This window comes from Chrysemys picta, chromosome 6, assembly GCF_011386835.1.
Source record: "Chrysemys picta bellii isolate R12L10 chromosome 6, ASM1138683v2, whole genome shotgun sequence".
In the NCBI taxonomy this organism is placed as follows: Eukaryota; Metazoa; Chordata; order Testudines; family Emydidae; genus Chrysemys; species Chrysemys picta.
In genome coordinates this window covers 3,153,406-3,172,337 of record NC_088796.1, presented here as the reverse complement: position 1 = coordinate 3,172,337, position 18,932 = coordinate 3,153,406, and the positions used below count along the sequence as shown (strand labels likewise).

At 61.6% G+C, this 18,932-nt stretch overlaps 1 protein-coding gene across 9 annotated transcripts in view; it reads left to right on the top strand.

Moving 5' to 3' along the window:
- IL11RA (interleukin 11 receptor subunit alpha) overlaps nt 1-18,932 on the top strand; it is a 64,775-nt gene that overhangs the window by 30,182 nt on the left and 15,661 nt on the right. For 5 of the 9 annotated variants that reach the window (XM_065598645.1, XM_065598644.1, XM_065598643.1 and 2 more), the window contains exons 1-6: nt 9,568-9,639; nt 9,902-9,994; nt 14,744-14,843; nt 15,949-16,009; nt 16,367-16,533; nt 16,913-17,027. In XM_065598645.1, coding sequence (XP_065454717.1) covers nt 9,571-9,639; nt 9,902-9,994; nt 14,744-14,843; nt 15,949-16,009; nt 16,367-16,533; nt 16,913-17,027 — 605 coding nt within the window. In that variant the 5' untranslated portion in view covers nt 9,568-9,570. Of the gene's footprint in view, nt 1-9,567; nt 9,640-9,901; nt 9,995-14,743; nt 14,844-15,948; nt 16,010-16,366; nt 16,534-16,912; nt 17,028-18,932 lie in introns of those variants that run through there. The other 4 variants (XM_065598646.1, XM_065598648.1, XM_065598647.1 and 1 more) reach the window with 1 other exon arrangement.

Below are 18,932 nucleotides of genomic sequence, written 5' to 3'. Positions count from 1 at the left end.
CACCGGGTGCTGATGGGCCATGCCAAGGGCCGTGTGCCGGGAGCAGGTCCTGCCCATGACTGCTGGGCGTTTTGGGGTGCTGGCTGGTTCAGGCCCCCAAGAGGTGCTTGTGGATCAGGTCTGCGTTTAGATAGGCCCAGGGAGGCTGGGAAATCACAGACACGCTGTCTGGAAGGGATCATTTATAAAGCGAGAGCTGCTAGGTTCCGTTCCCCTGTCCTCGGGCTCGGTCAGCCAGTGGGAGCCTCCCGATGGGGTGACACCGCTAACTTGTGTCCGAGTGGCGGCGTGCCCGGTCACTCGATGGCCTGCAGGGGGTGTTGTGTGGCGTGGCATTCGGGAATAAGCCAGGGCAGTCGGGCTCGCGTCGTTTGAAAAGGGATGGTTCTTGTGGAGGGCTGTGTTAGCAGCTCCCTGCCCGCCCCGGGATCAGCTGGGATCCGCACCGTGTTTCCAGCCTCAAACCTTGCAAAAACATGAGTCGGGCCCCCCAGAAATCACGAGAATGGCTTGAAAAATCATGAGGTTTTTGGCTTTTTAAGTAACCCACTTGGGGTCTGGTCAGTCGTCCTCTGGGCTTCAAGGATGTAGGGGTCACGTTCCCTAGCTTCTCCCTGCAGCCAGGAGGGCTGGAAACTTACTGCTTTGCTTAACGCAAGCCACAGTTCCCCTCGAATCCCAGGACTCCGGGAGGTGGGGCTGTAAGACAACCGCCCCACGCTACGAGGCTTGTGAGAAAACCATGAGTGAGTCACACTGCTCTGGACCACGCTCAGCATCGGCCCAGCTCAGCTCTCGCTGAAGTGAGCAGTAAAACACCGGGGAGCTTGGCTGGGAGCAGCTAGGCCAGGGGTGGGCAAAGTTTTTGGCCCGAGGGCCACATCGGGGTTGCGAAACTGTATGGAGGGCCGGATAGGGAAGGCTGTCCCTCCCCGAACAGCCTGGCTCCCTCCCCCTATCTGCCCCCTCCCACTTCCCGCCCCCCACTGCCCCCTCAGAACCTCCAACCGCCCCCACTCCCTGTCCCCTGACTGCCCTGACCCCTATCCACACCCCCGCCCGCTGACAGGCCTCCCAGGACTCCCACACCTAGCCAGCCATCCCTGTTCCCCGTCCCCTGATGCCCCTCCCCGAACCTCCGCCCCATCCAACCACCCCCTGCTCCCTGTCTCCTGACTGACCCTCTGGGAGTCCCTGTCCCTTATCCACCCCCCTGCACCCGCGCCGCCCGGCTGCAGCTAGCCACGCCGGCGTGCTGCCCAGAGCACTGCCCGCGCGGCGAGCTGAGGCTGTGGGGGAGGGGCTAGCCTACCGGCCGGGAGCTCAGGGGCCAGGCAGGACGGTCCCGCGGGCCGTAGTTTGCCCACGTCTGAGCTAGGCCAACGCTGGGCGCTTTGGGCAATTCCCAGCCCCCTTTACTCCAGCCAGCCTGAGCTCTTCGGGGTTCTCCAGCTCCCTGCTGGCTGGCCTTGCCCACCGCGTCTGCTGCCCCGCCAGCCCCCGGCAGACGTCTGCACGCAGGAATTGTCGCTGCCGCCAGCGCAGGTCAGCCGGAATCAGCGGGGATTTCGCCTGCGCCGTCCAGCAGGTCTAGAGGTAACGACCCCCCTGCTCGCCACAGCTCTGGGCCAACGCTGGGCTTTGCCAGGGCGGCCCCGTCCGCGCCCAGTCCTTCCATTCAGAGCAAAGCAAGGGGCACGGAGCAGTGGGGGGCAGGGGGACCGGACAGGCTGGTGCCTCGAGGGTCGAGTCGCCCCCAGCCAGCAGCTTGGCGGCTTGCCCCAGCTGGGGTCCCAAGGCTGCCCCTTGGCTGGCTGGATTCAGCATGGGGGGGCGGGGAGCGGGAGGAAGCTACTTGGACCCACGCTAGCCTCCAGCTGCATGGAGGGTGTTGGGATGCGGGGGGGGGGGCAGCTGGCTCAGGCCGTCGCCCTGGCGCCGTGCAATGGAAGATGGGGACCCCCCCCCTCCGCTGACCCTCCCAAGGCACCACATTGATTCTGTGTGCGCTGAGCACAGCTTCCCACGCCCGGGGAAGGCTGGGAGCAGCTGCTGCACTTCAACGCCGAGCCAGCCCCGCCTGCCGGGCAACGCCGGGCTGGGCTGGGGTGAGGCCGGTCATGGCCTGGGGAGGTCCCCGGCTGCACCAGGCCGTGGGCAGCAGACGCCTCTGGCTCTGTAATTAGCAGCCGAGGAATCCACCGAGCGGAGGAAGAAAGTGTCCCATTGTTTCCTCTGCTGTGGCCTGGCTCCGCGACTGCCCGGCTGGGGACTCCCTGCGCTGGGGATTAGGTCATCGCTGGAGCAAATATAGAAGGGGGGCGTCTGTATCCAGCCAGCGTCATCTCTCCAGACCCCCTCTGCTGCCCCTGGCTCTGGTCTGTGGAGCTCGCTCTGTCTGTCTGTCTGTCCCCATCCACCCCCTCTATCTATCTATCCCCATCCACCCCCTCTATCTATCTATCTATCTATCTATCTATCTATCTATCTATCTATCCCCATCCACCCCCTCTATCTATCTATCTATCTATCTATCTATCTATCTATCTATCTATCTATCTATCTATCTATCTATCTATCTATCCCCATCCACCCCCTCTATCTATCTATCCCCATCCACCCCCTCTATCTATCTATCTATCTATCTATCTATCTATCTATCTATCTATCTATCTATCTATCTATCTATCCCCATCCACCCCCTCTATCTATCTATCCCCATCCACCCCCTCTATCTATCTATCTATCTATCTATCTATCTATCTATCCCCATCCACCCCCTCTATCTATCTATCTATATCTATCTATCTATCTATCTATCTATCTATCTATCTATCTATCTTAATCCTGCCACCCATCACTGTAGTATCTAGGCACCGTCCACATTAAACTCCACAGTGGATCCTTTGTGAGCTCCGTGTGTGTGTGTGTGTGTGTGTGTGTGTGTGTGTCTTTCTCCTCTTTGGGGGCATGATTCTGCCTGGGGAAGGCGTGTGGGTTTTGCTTTGCTCACGGATGCTTCGTTGGCTGGTGGATGGGGCGGCCGGGGGGCGGAGTCGTGGGGGCCATTCGGGTAGAGGTTATGAAGTCATTTGTATGTAGATTCGTGGCTGCCAAGTTTTGTGCAGCTCCACGGGTGGCATTTCATGCCAGTTATTTGGAATGAACGGCGTTAACGGTGTCTTTATTCTATTGCTTTGCCTGGTTCCCCAGGCACGGGCTAGACCAGAGCGCACCTGCCCGCTCCTCCCAGGCCCTGCTCTGCAGGAAGGCTCGGCGTGGGCAGACCCTGGGCGCTCGTCCGCAGGGTTCAGACGTGTCTCACTCTGTGCGAACGCTGGGAGCCCCCTGGCTTCAGGCGCGGCTCTCCCTGGCAATGCGCCCTGAGCACGGCAGAGGAGAAGCCCCTGTCGGAGTCGCTGGGTGTTACTGCTTGGGCCGTGCTGAGTTTAGAGCTGCCTGTTGCGTCTGGGCTGGGCCCTGGCGGATCTCGGGGTGGCGACACGGCACAGCCGGGGCAGGCTTTTCCCTCGTCCGGCTTTCTCGGCGCTGCGTCTCCTGTCCTTGCAGCGGGGCGAGATCTTTTCGATCTGGCAGCTCTCGGCCTCTTCGGGCCGGGCGCTGCCACTGAGGGTGGCAGCGTGGTTCTCTTGGGACGCTGCGTAGAGCTAAGCTGGGGCTGTCATGTTGTAGTGTTCGCTTCCATCTCGGGCCCGCTCCCTTCCTCTGCGGGTGCCTGGATCGTGCGGTGTCCCAAAGCCTGGCAAACTCCGGTGACGTCGGGTGCTCCGGGCGATACCAGGACAGGTGCCTTTTGGCTTCGTTTTTATGGTTTGGGCACCTAGGGTATGGCCCTGAGACCCCACCGACTCAATTCCCACAGGCCCCTCGGCGGCCGCCTTGCCCGTTTAAGGAAAGCCCCTCCCCAGGGTTCCCCAGGGGGCTCTGAGCACAAAGCCCTCTCCCTCCTCGCTGCCGGGGCTGGGAGCGGCCAGCGCCGGGGTCCCGCCAGAGGAGCCAGGAGAGGCACAGAGACCTGGCTGTTCTGAGCCGCTCTGGCTCTGCACGTGGTCACGCACTCCCGGCTTTCATAACCGTGCCCTGCGCTGGCACCGGGGCTGCCTGCCACATGGCGTTTGCCAGCCTTTAGCCGCTCCAGCGCCGCTGCCCGCTGGCGGGGGGGCCTGAAGCAGCGACAGGGGCAGAGCGGCTGGCATGCAGACAGCAGGGCAGGGCGCCGCGCTCAGACGCTGGCACAGGGCTTCCCACGCTCCGTCTCTCTGCCCCCCACGAGGCATGTGCCCTCTCCTGGCTCCTTTCTGTCAGCCTCTTTCGATCCCTCGCTCTCTGGGCTGGCTCCTAGCGGGGGTCAGGGTCACCTCCGCAGGCCCTTGCCCGGTGGGATTTCCCTGCTGGAATCCGCGGGCTCGTCATTTGTCTGGGGCTTGGAATGGGGATGTTGCCTTCGCAGAGGCCCCACCTCTGATCGGGTCCCACCAGGCGCTGCCCAGACCCAGCCGGTCCTTGCCTCAGAGAGCTCATGGTCTGCACAGCCAGGGAGAAGCCGGGAACGGAGACGCGGACAGTGAAAGCGAGCGCTCGCTGTGCAGTATCACCGGGAACCGGTTCAGGGCTGGCTACGGGAGGGGGAAGCCTCATCGAATAGGGTCCTGGCGGGATGCCACCGGGCTCGGTCCTGGGCCTGACGCTTGTCAACATCGCCCCGTCCCCCCGCCCCCATCGGGCAGTAAATATAAAATCCCGGCTGGTTAAAGGTGCGTCTGGCACAAAGATTGGCGGAGTGGCAAACAGTGACGAGGCCGGGCAGCCACCCAGAGCGATCGGGGTCGCTGCGTCAGCTGGGCCCGTGAAAAGCGAAGCGGGGGTTAATACACCCAGGCGGAGTTAAACCTCTGTCGAGTTTATCAACGAGCAGATGGAGATGTGACTTGGTCAGTGCATCGCTGCCTTCACCAGAGGAAACTCCCAGGGACTGAAGGTCACTCGAGTCTAGCAGAGAATGGCTGGACAAGAAGCGACGGCTGGAAGCAGAAACCAGACAAATTAGAAATAAGGCTCAAATGTGTAACCGGGGGGGGGGGGGGGTGACTAACCATTGGACCAGACTGCCAAGGGGCGGGGCACATTCTCCAGCTCTTTCTGGCTTCGGACCCAGCTGGAGGCTTTTCTGGAGGGTCTTTAGCCAAACCAAGTGTTTGGGCTCAGTACCGGGGTAACTGGGTGAAATGGGAGGACCTGGGCTAGACGGGAGGTCAGACTAGACAATCTAATGGTCCCAGCTGGGCTTCGAATCTCTGAATTGCTGTTGTGGTTCTGTGTGTAGCTTTCACCTTGTATCCAAGTTCTGAGTGGGGGTTTTTGCACCCCCCCCCCCCACACACACATTGTGTTGTGCAGAAAATTGCAAGTCTCTAGCCAGGGTTGGGCCCGCAGGGGAGGGGTTCTGGGGAAGTTTCAGTGTCTTTTGTGGTGAAGCCAAGTGCCCTTGGCACCCAGTGACATATGCAAAAACTCATGAAAAATATTTCCTGCCACACAACCCCAGCGCCATCAAAGCAGTGCCAGCCTGGGCCTGCCTCGGGGACCTGAACTAGCTGTCTCGGCGAGGCCTGCCAGGCCAGTGACGGGGCAAACCCCACCATAGGTGCTGCCCCCTGTACCCGCTGCCATGTGGTGACTGGGCCCGTGAGCTCATCTGCTGCTTCTGTTCCCTGGGAGCTGCGAGTGCCTTCAGCCACCAAGGAGTTAACCTGACGGGTTTTCTTTATCTTAACCTTTAGCGGAGCTCTGCTAAGGCGGGTAACCACAGCAAAACCACCCAGCAATTGTGGTGTCCCTCCGTTAGGTAATCTCCAAGCTACGGTGCAAGGCACTGCTGAGCTCTCCGTTTGCATAAATCCCCAGCTGAACTGGCCTGAAGGTGATTAGGGAGCCCTGGAAGGGGATTAAGAAGAGAGTGAAAACTTCATCAGTGCTCTGTGTGCATGCCCGGCCTCTCCCCAAAGCAGAGCAGGTTGGCTCGCTGAGCGAGAGCTGGGTGCGTTCCCATCACAGCATTTACAAAAGCCAGGCCCTCGGCAGCAGAACGGATAGCTCCAGACATCCAATATGTTACACAGCCCTGTGCCTAACCACTATGCAAATGCATTTTGTCACATCACAACAACCTTAGCTCTGGCCCAGGGGCTGGTTCTGATTTCAGGATCGAACGGTTTCATTGTGTGGATGGCGCCAGTTGACATGTCCGTTGTCACTCGAACGTTTTTGGCAGAGGTCTGGTAACTGCTGTGTCTAGAGAATAACGTTTGGGGTGTGGTTTAACAGGAAAAGCTTGTTATGGACGAATTCTTTACGCGTGGAGGCTGCCGAAGGATTTTGTGTTGCAGGTATACTGTGAGACGAGTGACGGAAAAGCTAACGTGCTGGGCGTTGTGTTGTGGGAAATAGGCATTGTGGTGCGGCGGGGAGGAAAAACGGGTTTATGTTGATTATCTGCATAGGCGAAGGTCTACGCCCTGAACCATCCATCCAGGCCTTTGCCATTAAGTGCTGGAGTTTTTTGTGTGAGCCGATCAAGAAGGCTGTTGTTGTCATGTAGCAACCTCATCTAAGTGTTTTTATATGGAGTTTTTTGGCTTTTCCCAGGTTTTTCACGTGATGCATTTTCTGTTCCATGTGGGTAAATGTCCAGCGGCCAGGCCCGTCTGAGAACCTAGCTAGAGAAAAAGTCAAACACTTCTCACTCTGTCAATACACGAACAGAGCGAGCTGGGCCAGCCAGCTTCTGATGGCCACGGCTGCGCGGCCTGAAGTCTGGTTTTCCAGGCGTGCCGTTCACCCAAATCCAGAGCTGTTTTCGCTAGAATTCTCCAGGGCAGTTCTCGCTCGGCCAGGGCCCTTCTCCTGCCAGATCTCCGTGGTCTGCACCTCGCGTGGGCGGCCGAGCTGTGCAAAACGAAGATCCCACGTTTGCAGGGTTGCCAACTTTCTAATCGCACAAAACCGAACCCCCCTGCCCCAGCCCTTCCCCAAGGCCCTGCTGCTGCCCCGCCCCTTCTCCAAGACCCCACCCCTTACTCACTCCAGCCACCCCCCCCCCCCATCGCTCGCTCTTCCCCCACCCTCACTCACTCGCTCATTTTCACCAGCCTGGGGCAGGGGGTTGGGGCACGGGAGGAGGGAGGGCTCTGGCTGGGAGTGCTGGCTCTGGGGTGGGGCTGGGGATGAGGGGTTTGGGGTGCAGGAAGGGGCTCTGGGCTGGGGCAGGGGGTTGGGGCACAGAAGGAGGGAGGGCTCTGGCTGGGGGGTGCAGGCTCTGGGGTGGGGCTGGGGATGAGGGGTTTGGGGTGCAGGAGGGTGCGGGATGTGAGCTCCAGGAGGGAGTTTGGTGTAGGCTCTGGGAGGGGGCTGGGTCAGGGAGTCGGGGTGCAGGGCTGGATGTGGGGTGTGGGCTCTGGGAGGGAGTTTGCGTGCAGGAGGGAGCTCAGGGCTGGGGCAGGGGGTTGGGAGGGGGTGTGGGGTCCAGGAGGGAGTTGGGTGCAGGAGGGGGCTCAGGGCTGGGGTGTTGGAGGGGGTGTGGGGTCCGGAAGGGAGTTTGAGTGGGTCAGGGAGCTCAGGTCTGGGGCAGGGGGTTGGGGCACGGGAGGAGGGAGGGCTCTGGCTGGGGGGTGCAGGCTCTGGGGTGGGACTGGGGATGAGGGGTTTTGGGTGCAGGAGGGTGCGGGATGCGAGCTCCGGGAGGGAGTTTGGTGCAGGCTCTGGGAGAGGGCTGGGTCAGGGAGTTGGGGTGCAGGGCTGGATGTGGGGTGTGGGCTCTGGGAGGGAGTTTGGGTGTGGGAGGGGGCTTAGGGCTGGGGCAGGGGTGTTGGAGGGGGTGCAGGCTCTGGGAGGGAGTTTGGGTGCAGGAGGGGGCTCAGGGCTGGGGCAGGGGGTTTGGGGAGTGGGCTCCAGGCGGGGCTCCCCAGAAGTGGTGACATGTCCCTTGGCTCCTAGGTGGAGGGTGTGGCCAGGGGGGCCCTGCGCACTGCCCGCTCCCGCAGGCACTGCTCTTGCAGTTCCCATTGGCCACAGTTCCGAGCCAATGGGAGCTGCGGAGCCGGTGCTCGGGCGGGGACAGCGCACGGAGTCCACTTGGCCGTGCCTCTGCTAGGAGCTGGAGGGACGTGTTGTCGCTTCTGGTATGCCTTGCAGAGCTGGATAGGGAGCCTGCCAGCCCCGCACCATCCAGACTTTTAACGGCCCGGTCATTGGTGCTGAGCGGAGCTGCCAGGTCCCTTTTTGACCGGACGTTGTGGTTGCAGCCCTACCCGTTGGGTTGGTTTAGTACCGGGGGCGGTGGGGTTCGCTCTCCTCCTGCTCCGTAACAGCTCGCCCGAGTTTGCTCAAACCTTCCACACCCGTTTGCCCCCTGGGCACACACACACCTGGGGATTTTCAGCCCTGCAGGCAAATCTTTTAGGCAGTTCAGAGCAAGTGAAAAGCCAGGGGCCAGAGCGGAGGGTACGGGGGCAACCTCAGCACGCTGGCTGGGCTGCAGCACGACACTAATGGTGGAGCCGGGTGCACATGTGCGTGGTGGTGCCTCCTACAGTCCAGAGGTTGCTAATGCAACCCCCGGTTTCCAGGCCCTCTGAATTTTGCCCAGCGTCCTGCCATTGGCCAGTGGCAACGTGGCGTCAGAGGCAGGGTTAATCTGTAACTGTCAAGGACTCTGGTGCTGCCCTAGGAGAAGAAATCCAAACATCGCCGGTTACAGCTTGTCCAAATAAATCCCAGAGCAGGATGTGGAAAAAGAAAACCCTGGCCTTGGCGGACAATAAACAAACAAGCCAATAATAAACAGCATCGAGCAAACCCCGGCCCCGAGCCGAGCCCCCCGGGGGCCCTTGCTGCGCTCCAGGGCAGGGGCAGCCCGGCCCAGCTCTGCCGTGCCTGAAGGCCAGTGGGCGCAGGCAGCGCCAGCCGCGTGATTTTCCGCAGGACACTGTCCTGGTCAGCGCGGTGCCAGGGCCTGGTTGTGCCTGGGGGGATCCTGGCTGCGAGAGCCCTTGGCACAGTGCTGGAGCTGGGTTCAGAGGCCGTTCTCGCCGCGTCACTGCGGCTCGGCTCGGCTCTGCTGCCCTGCGAGCTCCCCGCGGTGTAACTCGAAACCTCCGGTGGGGCTGGGAGAAATCCGGGGGCACTCAGGCCAGGCCAACTCCTCGACACAGCTGCGTGGCTCGGGGCTGTGACAGATGTCAGGCCGAGGGCTGGACTTACGCTGACCCGTATGGGGTGGCCACTCGCACATTCCCGGCCATTCCAGTACTTCTGGGAACCACCTGGGCCTGCCCCTGCCGGTGTGACCGACCCCCACCAGCGCGAGCTCGGACGCACGGTGCAGGCGAGATCCGGCCGGTGGGGGCGGAGCGGGGCTCTCTTTAAAAGGGATGTAGTGTTGCTCTGGATTGATGCCATCTGAATCTCCCCCCACCCTCCCCTTCCCTGGCCTCTTTGAGACAGTGAGCATCAGACCCAGCGGCCTCGTGGATTTCATGAGGGTCCTGAGTCATGTTTCGGTGCATGGAGCCTGGCTTGGCTGCTGCCATCCATCCCCGCGCGCTAAGCGCAGGAATCTGGGTAAACAAACACTCCAGCCCGGGTACGGGAGCTGCCTGTTGCTTTTTCCATGTCAAACTATTTCAGATATCTCGGTGCTCTGCCCTGCGCCCGGCTGGGGCCGGCCAGAGGGAGCACGACCTCGCTGCCTGCTCAGGGCTCCGGGCGGTGACCGGAACCAGTCGGAAGTTTCCCGCGGCGAACGCCAAAACGTTTCCCAATTCGTATCGATTTCAGAGGGTTTCGACGGGAAATTATCCACACGCTTTGTGTTTCTCTCCAGTCCAGGGGGTTTGTTCCGACTCTCGCAGAAGGCAGTGGGGACGTTGACGTCCGGGGGCCGTTCGGTCGCATGCATGCGCTTGGACAAGGCTGGGTCAGTGTTTCTGAGTTGAATTGTGTTTGGAAATGTCACCGTTTCGTTCCGAGTTGGGCCCGGCGGGTTGGAAACCTTGAGCTGCGCCCAGCTGTAGCGTGCGGCTCTCTGGGTTGAGGGGGGGATCTTGCCGCATGCTGCGCTCCGTCACATCCCCATTCTGTGCCTCAGTTTCTCTTCCCACCCTTTGACGGTTGGGATAGTTACGTGTCTGTTCAGTACCTAGCACACGGGGCGGTTGATTTCGCCCCGAGCCGCTCCTGTGTACAAATGCTGTCCTTGCACGCAGGAGGTGTGTAATTGTCGTTAAATGACCCTGTCTGATTATCACACTCGTTCCTTGTACTCCACTCGCACTCAGAGGCCCCTGTGAGGCATGAAGCCAGGTGCTGTATGAACGCACAGTGCAGCCAGCCATGCTCTCCCCCCCCGCCCCCTCCCCGGCAGCTCACAACTGCAACAGACGAGCCAGGCAAGAACAGACGCCAGAGAAATGAAACCTCACCAGTGCAAAGCACGCCAGTCACATCTTTTTCTAATTTTCCCCCCTCCCCTCCACTCCCCCGGCTGCCCCCGCCAACCTGCTGTGCCAGGACTGCAAAACAAGACCTAGAGCGATTGCGTCCTCCAGTCCCGTTTGTACGTTGCCACCTTTCGGTGGCCCCCGGCCCGATCCTGCCCCGAGGGAGGAGTTTGGGCTGATCGGTGCCTCTGGCCGCCATTGCAGGGGACGTATTAATACTAAGAAATCCAGGCCTGTGTGTCTGGCACAGGATGGAAGCCTGGATCAAGCAGCAAACTTGTAAGAACAAACAGTGCTGATTTCTAGCTGCTGGTCTGTGTGTGGCGCCTGGCGCCATGGGGTCCGTGGCTGGCGGTCCAGGGCAGGCCCGCGCCACCGATAATAAACTGTGGGGTCATCTACATGCCCTTCTTGCCCCGAAAGATGCCCCCGTCCTGTTCGCACTTCAGGGAATGCTCCCACCCGCCCCGGATGGCAGACACATCTCTAACGGCAGTGCAAAGGTTACTGGCAGCCGGGTTCCTGTTTCCCTGTCAGCGCTGTGGAATGGCCTACGCGGTGCCTCCTGCCCCCAGGCAGCACACCGATTCCCTGGGCTCCCGGCGTGAGTCATGGGCCCTGCGCCGCTCGCATTGCTCTCGGCCCGGGATTTACAGGCCAGCCAAGGCAGCCAGCCAAGTTCCAGAGAGAGACTTTAATTCAGTGCAGCCTCCGCCGCCTCCTTCCCGGAGCCCAACCTTTGCCCCGTGCACTCCCCGGAGCGACCTGGCAGACGTCCGCAGGGAACTCCCAGCCCACCCGCGTGCCCCGGCCCCCGGTTGTGACAAACACAGACCATGGAGCACAGCATGTCCCAGGAGCCCTTTCTCCTCCCCTCCCCTGAGCTGAGCTGCTGTCGGCGCTATTGGTATGTGATGGAACTGAAAGTGGGACCTGGGGCCCTGCCCTGCTCAGCTCATGGTCTCAACAGCCGAGACAGACACTGGGCGGGTGGGGGGAGGCGGGGGGCAAACAGAGGCCCAGGGGCACGGACAGGTCTGAGGTATGGAGCCCACATCTCCTGACGCCCAGGCCTGTGCTCCGCCCACTAGGCATCCTTCCCCACGGGGGGGCTCGTTGCAATGCTGCCGTGTCTGCTGGGAGCCTCTCTCTGCCCCGTGGGGGGAGAGGCAGCCAGAGGCCCCCAGACAGCCTGGCTCATGGTGGGAAGCGGGGACCTCTCGCCTAGGTTGGATTAATTTCCGTGACAACATGTTCCCAACACACATGTTCCGTGTGCGGTGAGCAGTGATACATTCGGGCTGCTCTCCTCGCGTGGCAGATGGGGGCTGGGCCAGGAAAGACACTTGAGCTGCCGAGTGCTGCATGGCTCCTTGCTCCCCTTCCGCCCGTGCCCGGGGGCAAGGAGAGCCAGAAACCCATGGAGAGCCACACGGGGCCAGAGCCGAGCCCTCCGCCGCCCTGGGGCTCCAACCGCTTCCCCTCGGCAGCCCCAGCTCCCCGGGTGGGTCGGGCAGGGCCCAGGCAGCTGCGGATGGCTAGCCTCTGGTCACGGTGCCCGAGGAGGCGCTGGCGAGAGTGACCTGGTAGTGCTGTAGGGGGATCGATGGGCCCAGACAGTCAAAGGGGTAACGTGACCCTGAAGCTGTCCGGGATCAAACAGTGTCAGACGTGGCCCAGGGCTTGGAAAACTGAGCTTGGCCTGCTTAGCACCCTGGTGTCATGGAGTTCCCGGGCGATGCTCTGGAACTGCTCCCCACAAAGCCAGTCAGGACTTTGGGGAGCCTCCTCTCCCTCGGAGCAGACTGTCTTCAGGGCAAGAAGCTCACACGGCTTCACCTCCTGGGTCTCTCCTGGGAGCATTCAGCATATGCCCCTCCGTGTGCTTCCCACAGCGAGTCCGTCCAGGCCGGGTCCTGGGGAAGCCAGAGGGTCCTGCACCCCCCACTTCGCAGTCAGACGTGACTCTCGGCCAGCCAGTAAAACAGAGGTTTATTCGATGACAGGAACACGGTCTAAAACAGAGCTTGTCGGTCCAGCGAACGGGACCCCTCGGCCGGGTCCATTCTGGGGCCCAGCAAGGCAGATCCCCGTCTACTCTCCCTTCCAGTCCCCAGCTAGCTCCAAACTCCAACCCCCGTCCAGCCCCTTCTCTGGGCTTTGTCTCTTTCCCGGGCCAGGAGATCACCTGATCCCTTTGTCTCCAACACCTTCAGTTGGCACCTTTGCAGAGGAGGGGCCCAGGCCATCAGTTGCTAGGAGACAGAGTGTCGGGCATTTATGTGCCCTGGCCCTTTGCTCTGCAGCAACCATACACCCTTATCCCACCCCCTAGATACTTAAGAACTGCATAGGGGAAACTGAGGAAAACATTACGAACAGTCTCCCTTCGTCACACCTGGCAGTGAGAATATCATCTCGTTTCCCCAACTTGCTGTGTGACTATGAAGCTAGAGCAGTGAATTCCCGCTGGGCTGGCTCCACGGGGGAATGTGGATCCCGAACCCCTGAGGTCGGAGTAGCGCTGTCTGAATCTGTTCTCAGGGAGAGAAAAGGAAAAGCAGCGACAGCCTCTGAATTGTAAAGGGCTGAGTCCGGCTTTCGTTCTGACAGCCGCCCTGGTCAGCTGGGGGGCGTTTAGCAGGAAGCCCCCTGGCCTGGCGGCTCTCGGCTGGTATCAGAGGGGGCCAGCTGCCCTTCTGGGCAATCGGGAAGTTAGTTGAGATGGGCCTGGATCCCGTTTTCTAGACCCAGACAAACCCACCCAAAAGGGGGGAGGAAAGAACAGCCAAGAGAGAGCCTGCAGCGTCCGTCTCTGGCCTCGCCACACCGAGACCCGGCGATGTAGCGGCACAGCCTGCGTCGGGCCTGGCATCCGGCTGCCTCTCTGCTCGCAGGCTAAGCCAGGCGCTCGGGAGCCCGAGGCAGAAGAGGGGTCGGAGCGAGAAGTGGGGGGAAGGAGGAGTGAACACACAGGGGGGGGGCACATGTGGGATTTAGCCGGAGCGGTGGAGGTGCGATGGCGTCTGGGTCCCGCGCCGCTCAGGACATCGTTCAGGACTTGGGCGAAGAAGGAGCCCGGTCCCAGAGACAGTTGGGGTGGGAGCCAGGAACCTCCCTCCTTCCCCGTCTCTCGTCTGTCAGCTGGCGCCGCCCGTCTCTTGTCGAGGCCCCCGATGGACGTGGGGGGGGGCGTTAGTTCGGCCCCCCCTTAGGCTGGTTCCCAACGCACCTGGTTTGGGTCTTCAGTTTCTGGGCTCGGGATCCTAGCACACGGCTGTGTGTGTGTGTAGGGCTGTGTGTTCAGGGCTGTGTGTGTGTGTGTAGGGCTGTGCGTTCAGGGCTCTGTGTGTGTGTGTGTGTGTGTGTGTGTGTAGGGCTGTGCGTTCAGGGCTCTGTGTGTGTATGTGTGTGTGTGTAGGGCTGTGTGTTCAGGGCCGTGTGTGTGTGTAGGGCCGTGTGTGTGTGTGTGTGTGTGTGTGTGTGTGTGTGTGTGTAGGGCTGTGTGTTCATGGCCGTGTGTGTGTGTGTGTGTGTGTAGGGCTGTGTGTTCAGGGCCGTGTGTGTGTGTAGGGCTGTGTGTTCAGGGCTGTGAGTGTGTGTAGGGCCATGTGTGTGTGTGTGTGTGTGTGTGTAGGGCTGTGTGTTCATGGCCGTGTGTGTGTGTGTAGGGCTGTGTGTTCAGGGCCGTGTGTGTGTGTAGGGCCGTGTGTGTGTGTGTGTGTGTGTGTGTGTAGGGCTGTGTGTTCAGGGCCGTGTGTGTGTGTGTGTGTGTGTGTGTGTGTGTAGGGCTGTGTGTTCATGGCCGTGTGTGTGTGTATGTGTGTGTGTGTAGGGCTGTGTGTTCAGGGCTGTGTGTGTGTGTGTGTAGGGCTGTGTGTGTGTGTGTGTGTGTGTGTGTGTGTAGGGCTGTGTGTTCAGGGCCGTGTGTGTGTGTGTAGGGCTGTGCGTTCATGGCCGTGTGTGTGTGTGTGTGTGTGTGTGTGTGTAGGGCTGTGTGAGCGCACACAGGGCTGTGTGCGTCCGTGCCCATGTTTGCCTGCTGCCCTCTGTGGATCTGGTACACAGGGAGGTCCCGGGCGCAGGAGGGGGCTCTGGGGAAGGCAGCCCCGTTCCTGGCCAGTGACTGCTGGAGGCCGGCGCTGCCAGAGCAAAGGTCTGTGTGTTGGAGTGGCTGGGCCCAGGGACTCTGCGCTGGGGTAACAGGGTGTTTGCTCTTCCCCCAGATGTGCACTCCCACCCCCGGCCTCCGAAGGGTGATGGTGCTTCTGGCTGCAGCCCTTGTGTCGGCCTCGGTGGCTGCAGGGGAAGGCTGGCGAGAGGAAGGTGAGCGGGAGGAAGGCTTGGCTTGTACCGGCCATGCAAGCCAAGCACAGCACGGCACTGGCCCTCCCAGCCCCCCGGGTGGGGGCTCAGTAGGACCATCCCCAGTTTACATATGGGGAAACTGAGGCATGGTGAATTTTCCCCCCGGCCCTGGAACGAGTCAGGGTCAGAGCCAGGATGAGAAACCTGCACAGAGCACCCATCCTTGTGAACCTCCCAGCAATGACCAGGCTGCCGGGGGCCCTGGGAGCCTTACCTCCCCCACCCCCCAAGCTCTGCTGGTGCCCCTCAATCCCTACCCGCAGCCCCCTGTTATCCCAGGGGATCCCCGGGCGGGGGGATGGGCTTGGGGGGGGGGCTGGCAAGGGGTCCTGGGGCAGGGGATCCCCGGGGGGATGGGAAGGGGTCTCGGGGCAGGCGGTGGGCTGTGCTCTGGGGAGATGGGAAGGAGTCCTGGGGAAGGGGATCCCCGGGGGGGGGGCTGTGAAGGAGTCCTGGGGCAGGGGATCCCCGGGGGGGGGCTGTGAAGGAGTCCCGGGGCAGGGGATCCCCGGGGGGGCTGTGCTCTGGGGGGCTGTGAAGGGGTCCTGGGGCAGGGGATCCGGGGGGGGGGGCTGTGCTCTGGGGGGGATGGGAAGGGGTCCCGGGGCAGGGGACCGTGCTCTGCAGACGCTCCCCCTCAGCTCCTCCCTGAGCCTGGCAAGCGCGGTGCAGTGTCATCACCCTCTGACCTGCAGGAGTTTCTGGCTGGTCTTCGCCCCCCGATCCCGGGGGTTGGCCCCTTCCCCCAGCTCTGAAGGTTTGGAGCAAACCCCCACCCTGAGCCTGGGGGCAAAGTGAACTCCAGCTGCCCTGGGGCTCCCCTGCCCAGCGCCGGCCCTGGGGGCCCAACGCCGGCCCTGGGTGCCCAACGCCCCTGTCCAGGGCGTCATCCCTGCTGTGTTAGCCCGGGATGAGTCCAGCTCGCCCCGGCCGGTCCCACGCCCAGTGGGCTGCGCCCGGGTACCCTGGAGACGCCGGATGCTGGGCCCGGACCCCGGCTGCTCAGCCCCTGGAGCCGACCCCCCCCGGCAGCCGCTCACGCTCTGCTCTGTGCCCGTTGCAGGTGTGCAGTACGGCCAGGTGGGGGCGGACGTCGTCCTGTCGTGTGCCAGCGCCCCCGGACGGTAGGTCCCCACTGGGCAGGGGAGGGTGACCGGTCCCGGTCCTGGTTCCGGTTCTGCTCACACCAGGCCTGGAATGGATCCAGCTCCCAGCGGGAGGGGTGGAGGGGGAGACCATGACCCCCCAGCTCTGCCGGTGCCCCTCACTCCCGACCTGCAGCCCCCTGCTAGCCCAGCCCTGGATCCCCCACCCCCCAGCTCTGCACTGCCCCTCGCTCCCAATCCGCAGCCCCTGCTATCCCTGTGCTCACACACCAGCCCTGATGGGTCTGGATGTGGCAGCGCCAGGTGCCAGCGGTTGTGCCGTGGAGCCAGGCCCTCTCTCTCTTGCTAACCAAGTGCCCGGCCTCTCGTCCCCAGCTCGGGGGTGGAGTGGCGGCGGGACGGGGCGGCCGCGCTCCCAGAGGGCTGCGTCCTGCGGGATGGCGACCTGCTGCTGCCACGGGCCGAGCTCGCTGCGGGAGGAGCCTACAGCTGCCACGACGGGACCGGGCAGCTCCTCCGCTCCGTCTCCCTCCGGCTGGGCTGTAAGTCAGCTCCCACACGGGACCCCCGGGGGCAGGGCTGGGCACGGGGATGCCCCTGACTGGACCAGCTTGTCACCGGGGCGAACGTGCTGCTTTTCGTACCGTGCCGGGCGTGGGCTGCCTGCTCCCTGCGTCTGCCCCATGGCCAGGGGAGGGGCCTCAGCAGGCAGCGCCCCCCATCCGTTCACACGGGCACCCTCATGGGCGCCCTTGGCTCCATCCGGGACACTGGCACCCAACCCAGTGCTGTGCCGCACAGCGCCCCCTAGTGCCCTCTCACCATACCACAGCCCAAAGCCCAGGGGGTCGGGGCGGGAGGCTCTGGTTTGCTGGGGGCCCCTGGATAGTCCCCTAAATGTCTCCTCCCCTCCGGCACCAGACCTGCCCGGGATCCCCTCCGTCACCTGCCGAGCTTCTGACTACGAGAATTTCTCCTGTTCCTGGACACCCAGTGTGGAGACGTTCCTCCCCACCAGATACATCACCACCTACCGGTAGGGCTGGGCCATGTGTGCGGGGTAGGTGGGGGTGGTGGGGAATGCCACCCGCTTTGGGGCGTTAGCCACAGCGGCCTCGCCCGGCCTCAGCTCAGGGAACACCTTTGGTTCTCCCTGCAGACGGGATTCCTTGTCACGTCCTGGCCTCGAGCGCTGTGTAGCGTTCCCACGCACTGCGTTCCACCCCAGACTTGGCTGCATTTCAGGGGAGATGCAGAGTCCAACCTTGTTTATGCAAATGAGATGGGGGGGCATAAAAGTATTGTTGATGACTGGCTCCGGGTTTGGCTGGTTCCCAAGACGCCTGGAGGCGTTTCGTCCCCGGGAGTGTTATGCTTATAAGAAACACATGGGATCTTTTTCAGGGGAAAAGGCAACACGCTGCATTTATTGAAAATACAACAGCTAGCATATGCCTTTAATCACACACACACACACTCCTGCAGATGGTCTTATACTTCCCAGGGTGTCGTAGCTCCAGTCACTCTAATGGCCAGTTAGATTGGGCACGAGTGAGGAGCTGGGCTTTGTCGGTGTGATCCGAGGCTTTGCAGGACTGAACCCAGAGTTCTGTGGCAAAACACGCCAGCTTTATATGTGTAAATGCCCACGTTAGTCTATGGGTTTTGCAATGTCATACCGTGATCTTTAGTCCTTAGCTGGGGATAATCTTGGGGTTTTCCGCTGTTATCTCTGATCCGTTGTCTCGCAGGGGGGGGGAGGGGTGTCTGCCTCACCTCTGAGGTTGTCATTTAGCATCGGATACAATGGGTGTTTTCTGACTGTTTCCTGCTGTCTCTCCAAGTCTCTCACTTCTTCCTGACCATCTGCACATTTGCAATGGCTTTAACCATGCACACGTCCTTTACTCACCCCGAACAGTTGTCCAGAGAATTTCAGACAGGATCCCATTCTAGAGAGGGTTGTATGGTTACTAAAGGGGTTACAAAAGAACTTTACACAACTTTGTTTGCAATGCAGATAAGAAACAAGACCTTCTAGCAAATACTGTAATGAAACCTTCTCCTAAAACCAAAGGTACCAGGATCAGCCATAGGGACTGTTCTGGTCTGTTCCTGCCTTAACAGCAGTTCAGACCAGGCAGTTTTCTCCAACGACCCAGGGCTAGGGTTACCATATTTAACAAATAAAAAAAGAGGACCCTCCACGGGGCACCCCACCCCAACCCCGCCCTAACTCCGCCCCCTCCTCCCTCCCACTCCCAGCCACGCGGAAAGGGCTGCCCGAGCGCTACCGGCTTCACGGTTTGCCGGGCAGCCCCCAGACCCTGCGCCCCCGGCCGGCGCTTCCCCAGCGCAGCTGGAGCCCGGGAGGGGAAGCGCCCAGCCGGGGACGCAGGGTCTGGAGGCTGCCCGGCAAACCGTGAAGCCGGTAGCGCTCGGGCTTCGGGCAGCCCCTATGCCTCCGGACCCTGCGCCCCCAGCTGGGCACTTCCCCTCCCGGGCTCCGGCGGCGCAGGGTCCGGAGGCATGGGGGCTGCCCAAAGCCCGTAGCGCTCGGCTCTTAAACAGAGCCGAAGAGTCGGGGAGGAGCAGAGCCGCCGCGGGAGGGGAAGTGCCCGGCCGGCATTTTCCCGGACATGTTCGGCTTTTTGGCAATTCCCCCTGGACGGGGGTTTGATTGCCGAAAAGCCGGACATGTCCGGGAAAAAACGGACGTATGGTAACCCTACCCAGGGCCATTCCTTCCTGCTCTCCAGTCAGGGGGGCCGGCAGAATCCAATCCAACCCTACCGTACAGCAATACATTGAATACCTACGACATGATTATCCTTTAGCCTTCATTCTAAGCTATACAAAATACAAACTCCTCCTACTGCAGGAGGGTGAGCTGGGTTTGCAGATGGGCTGGGATCGGAGGGACTGAGGTTTGCTGCCTGTC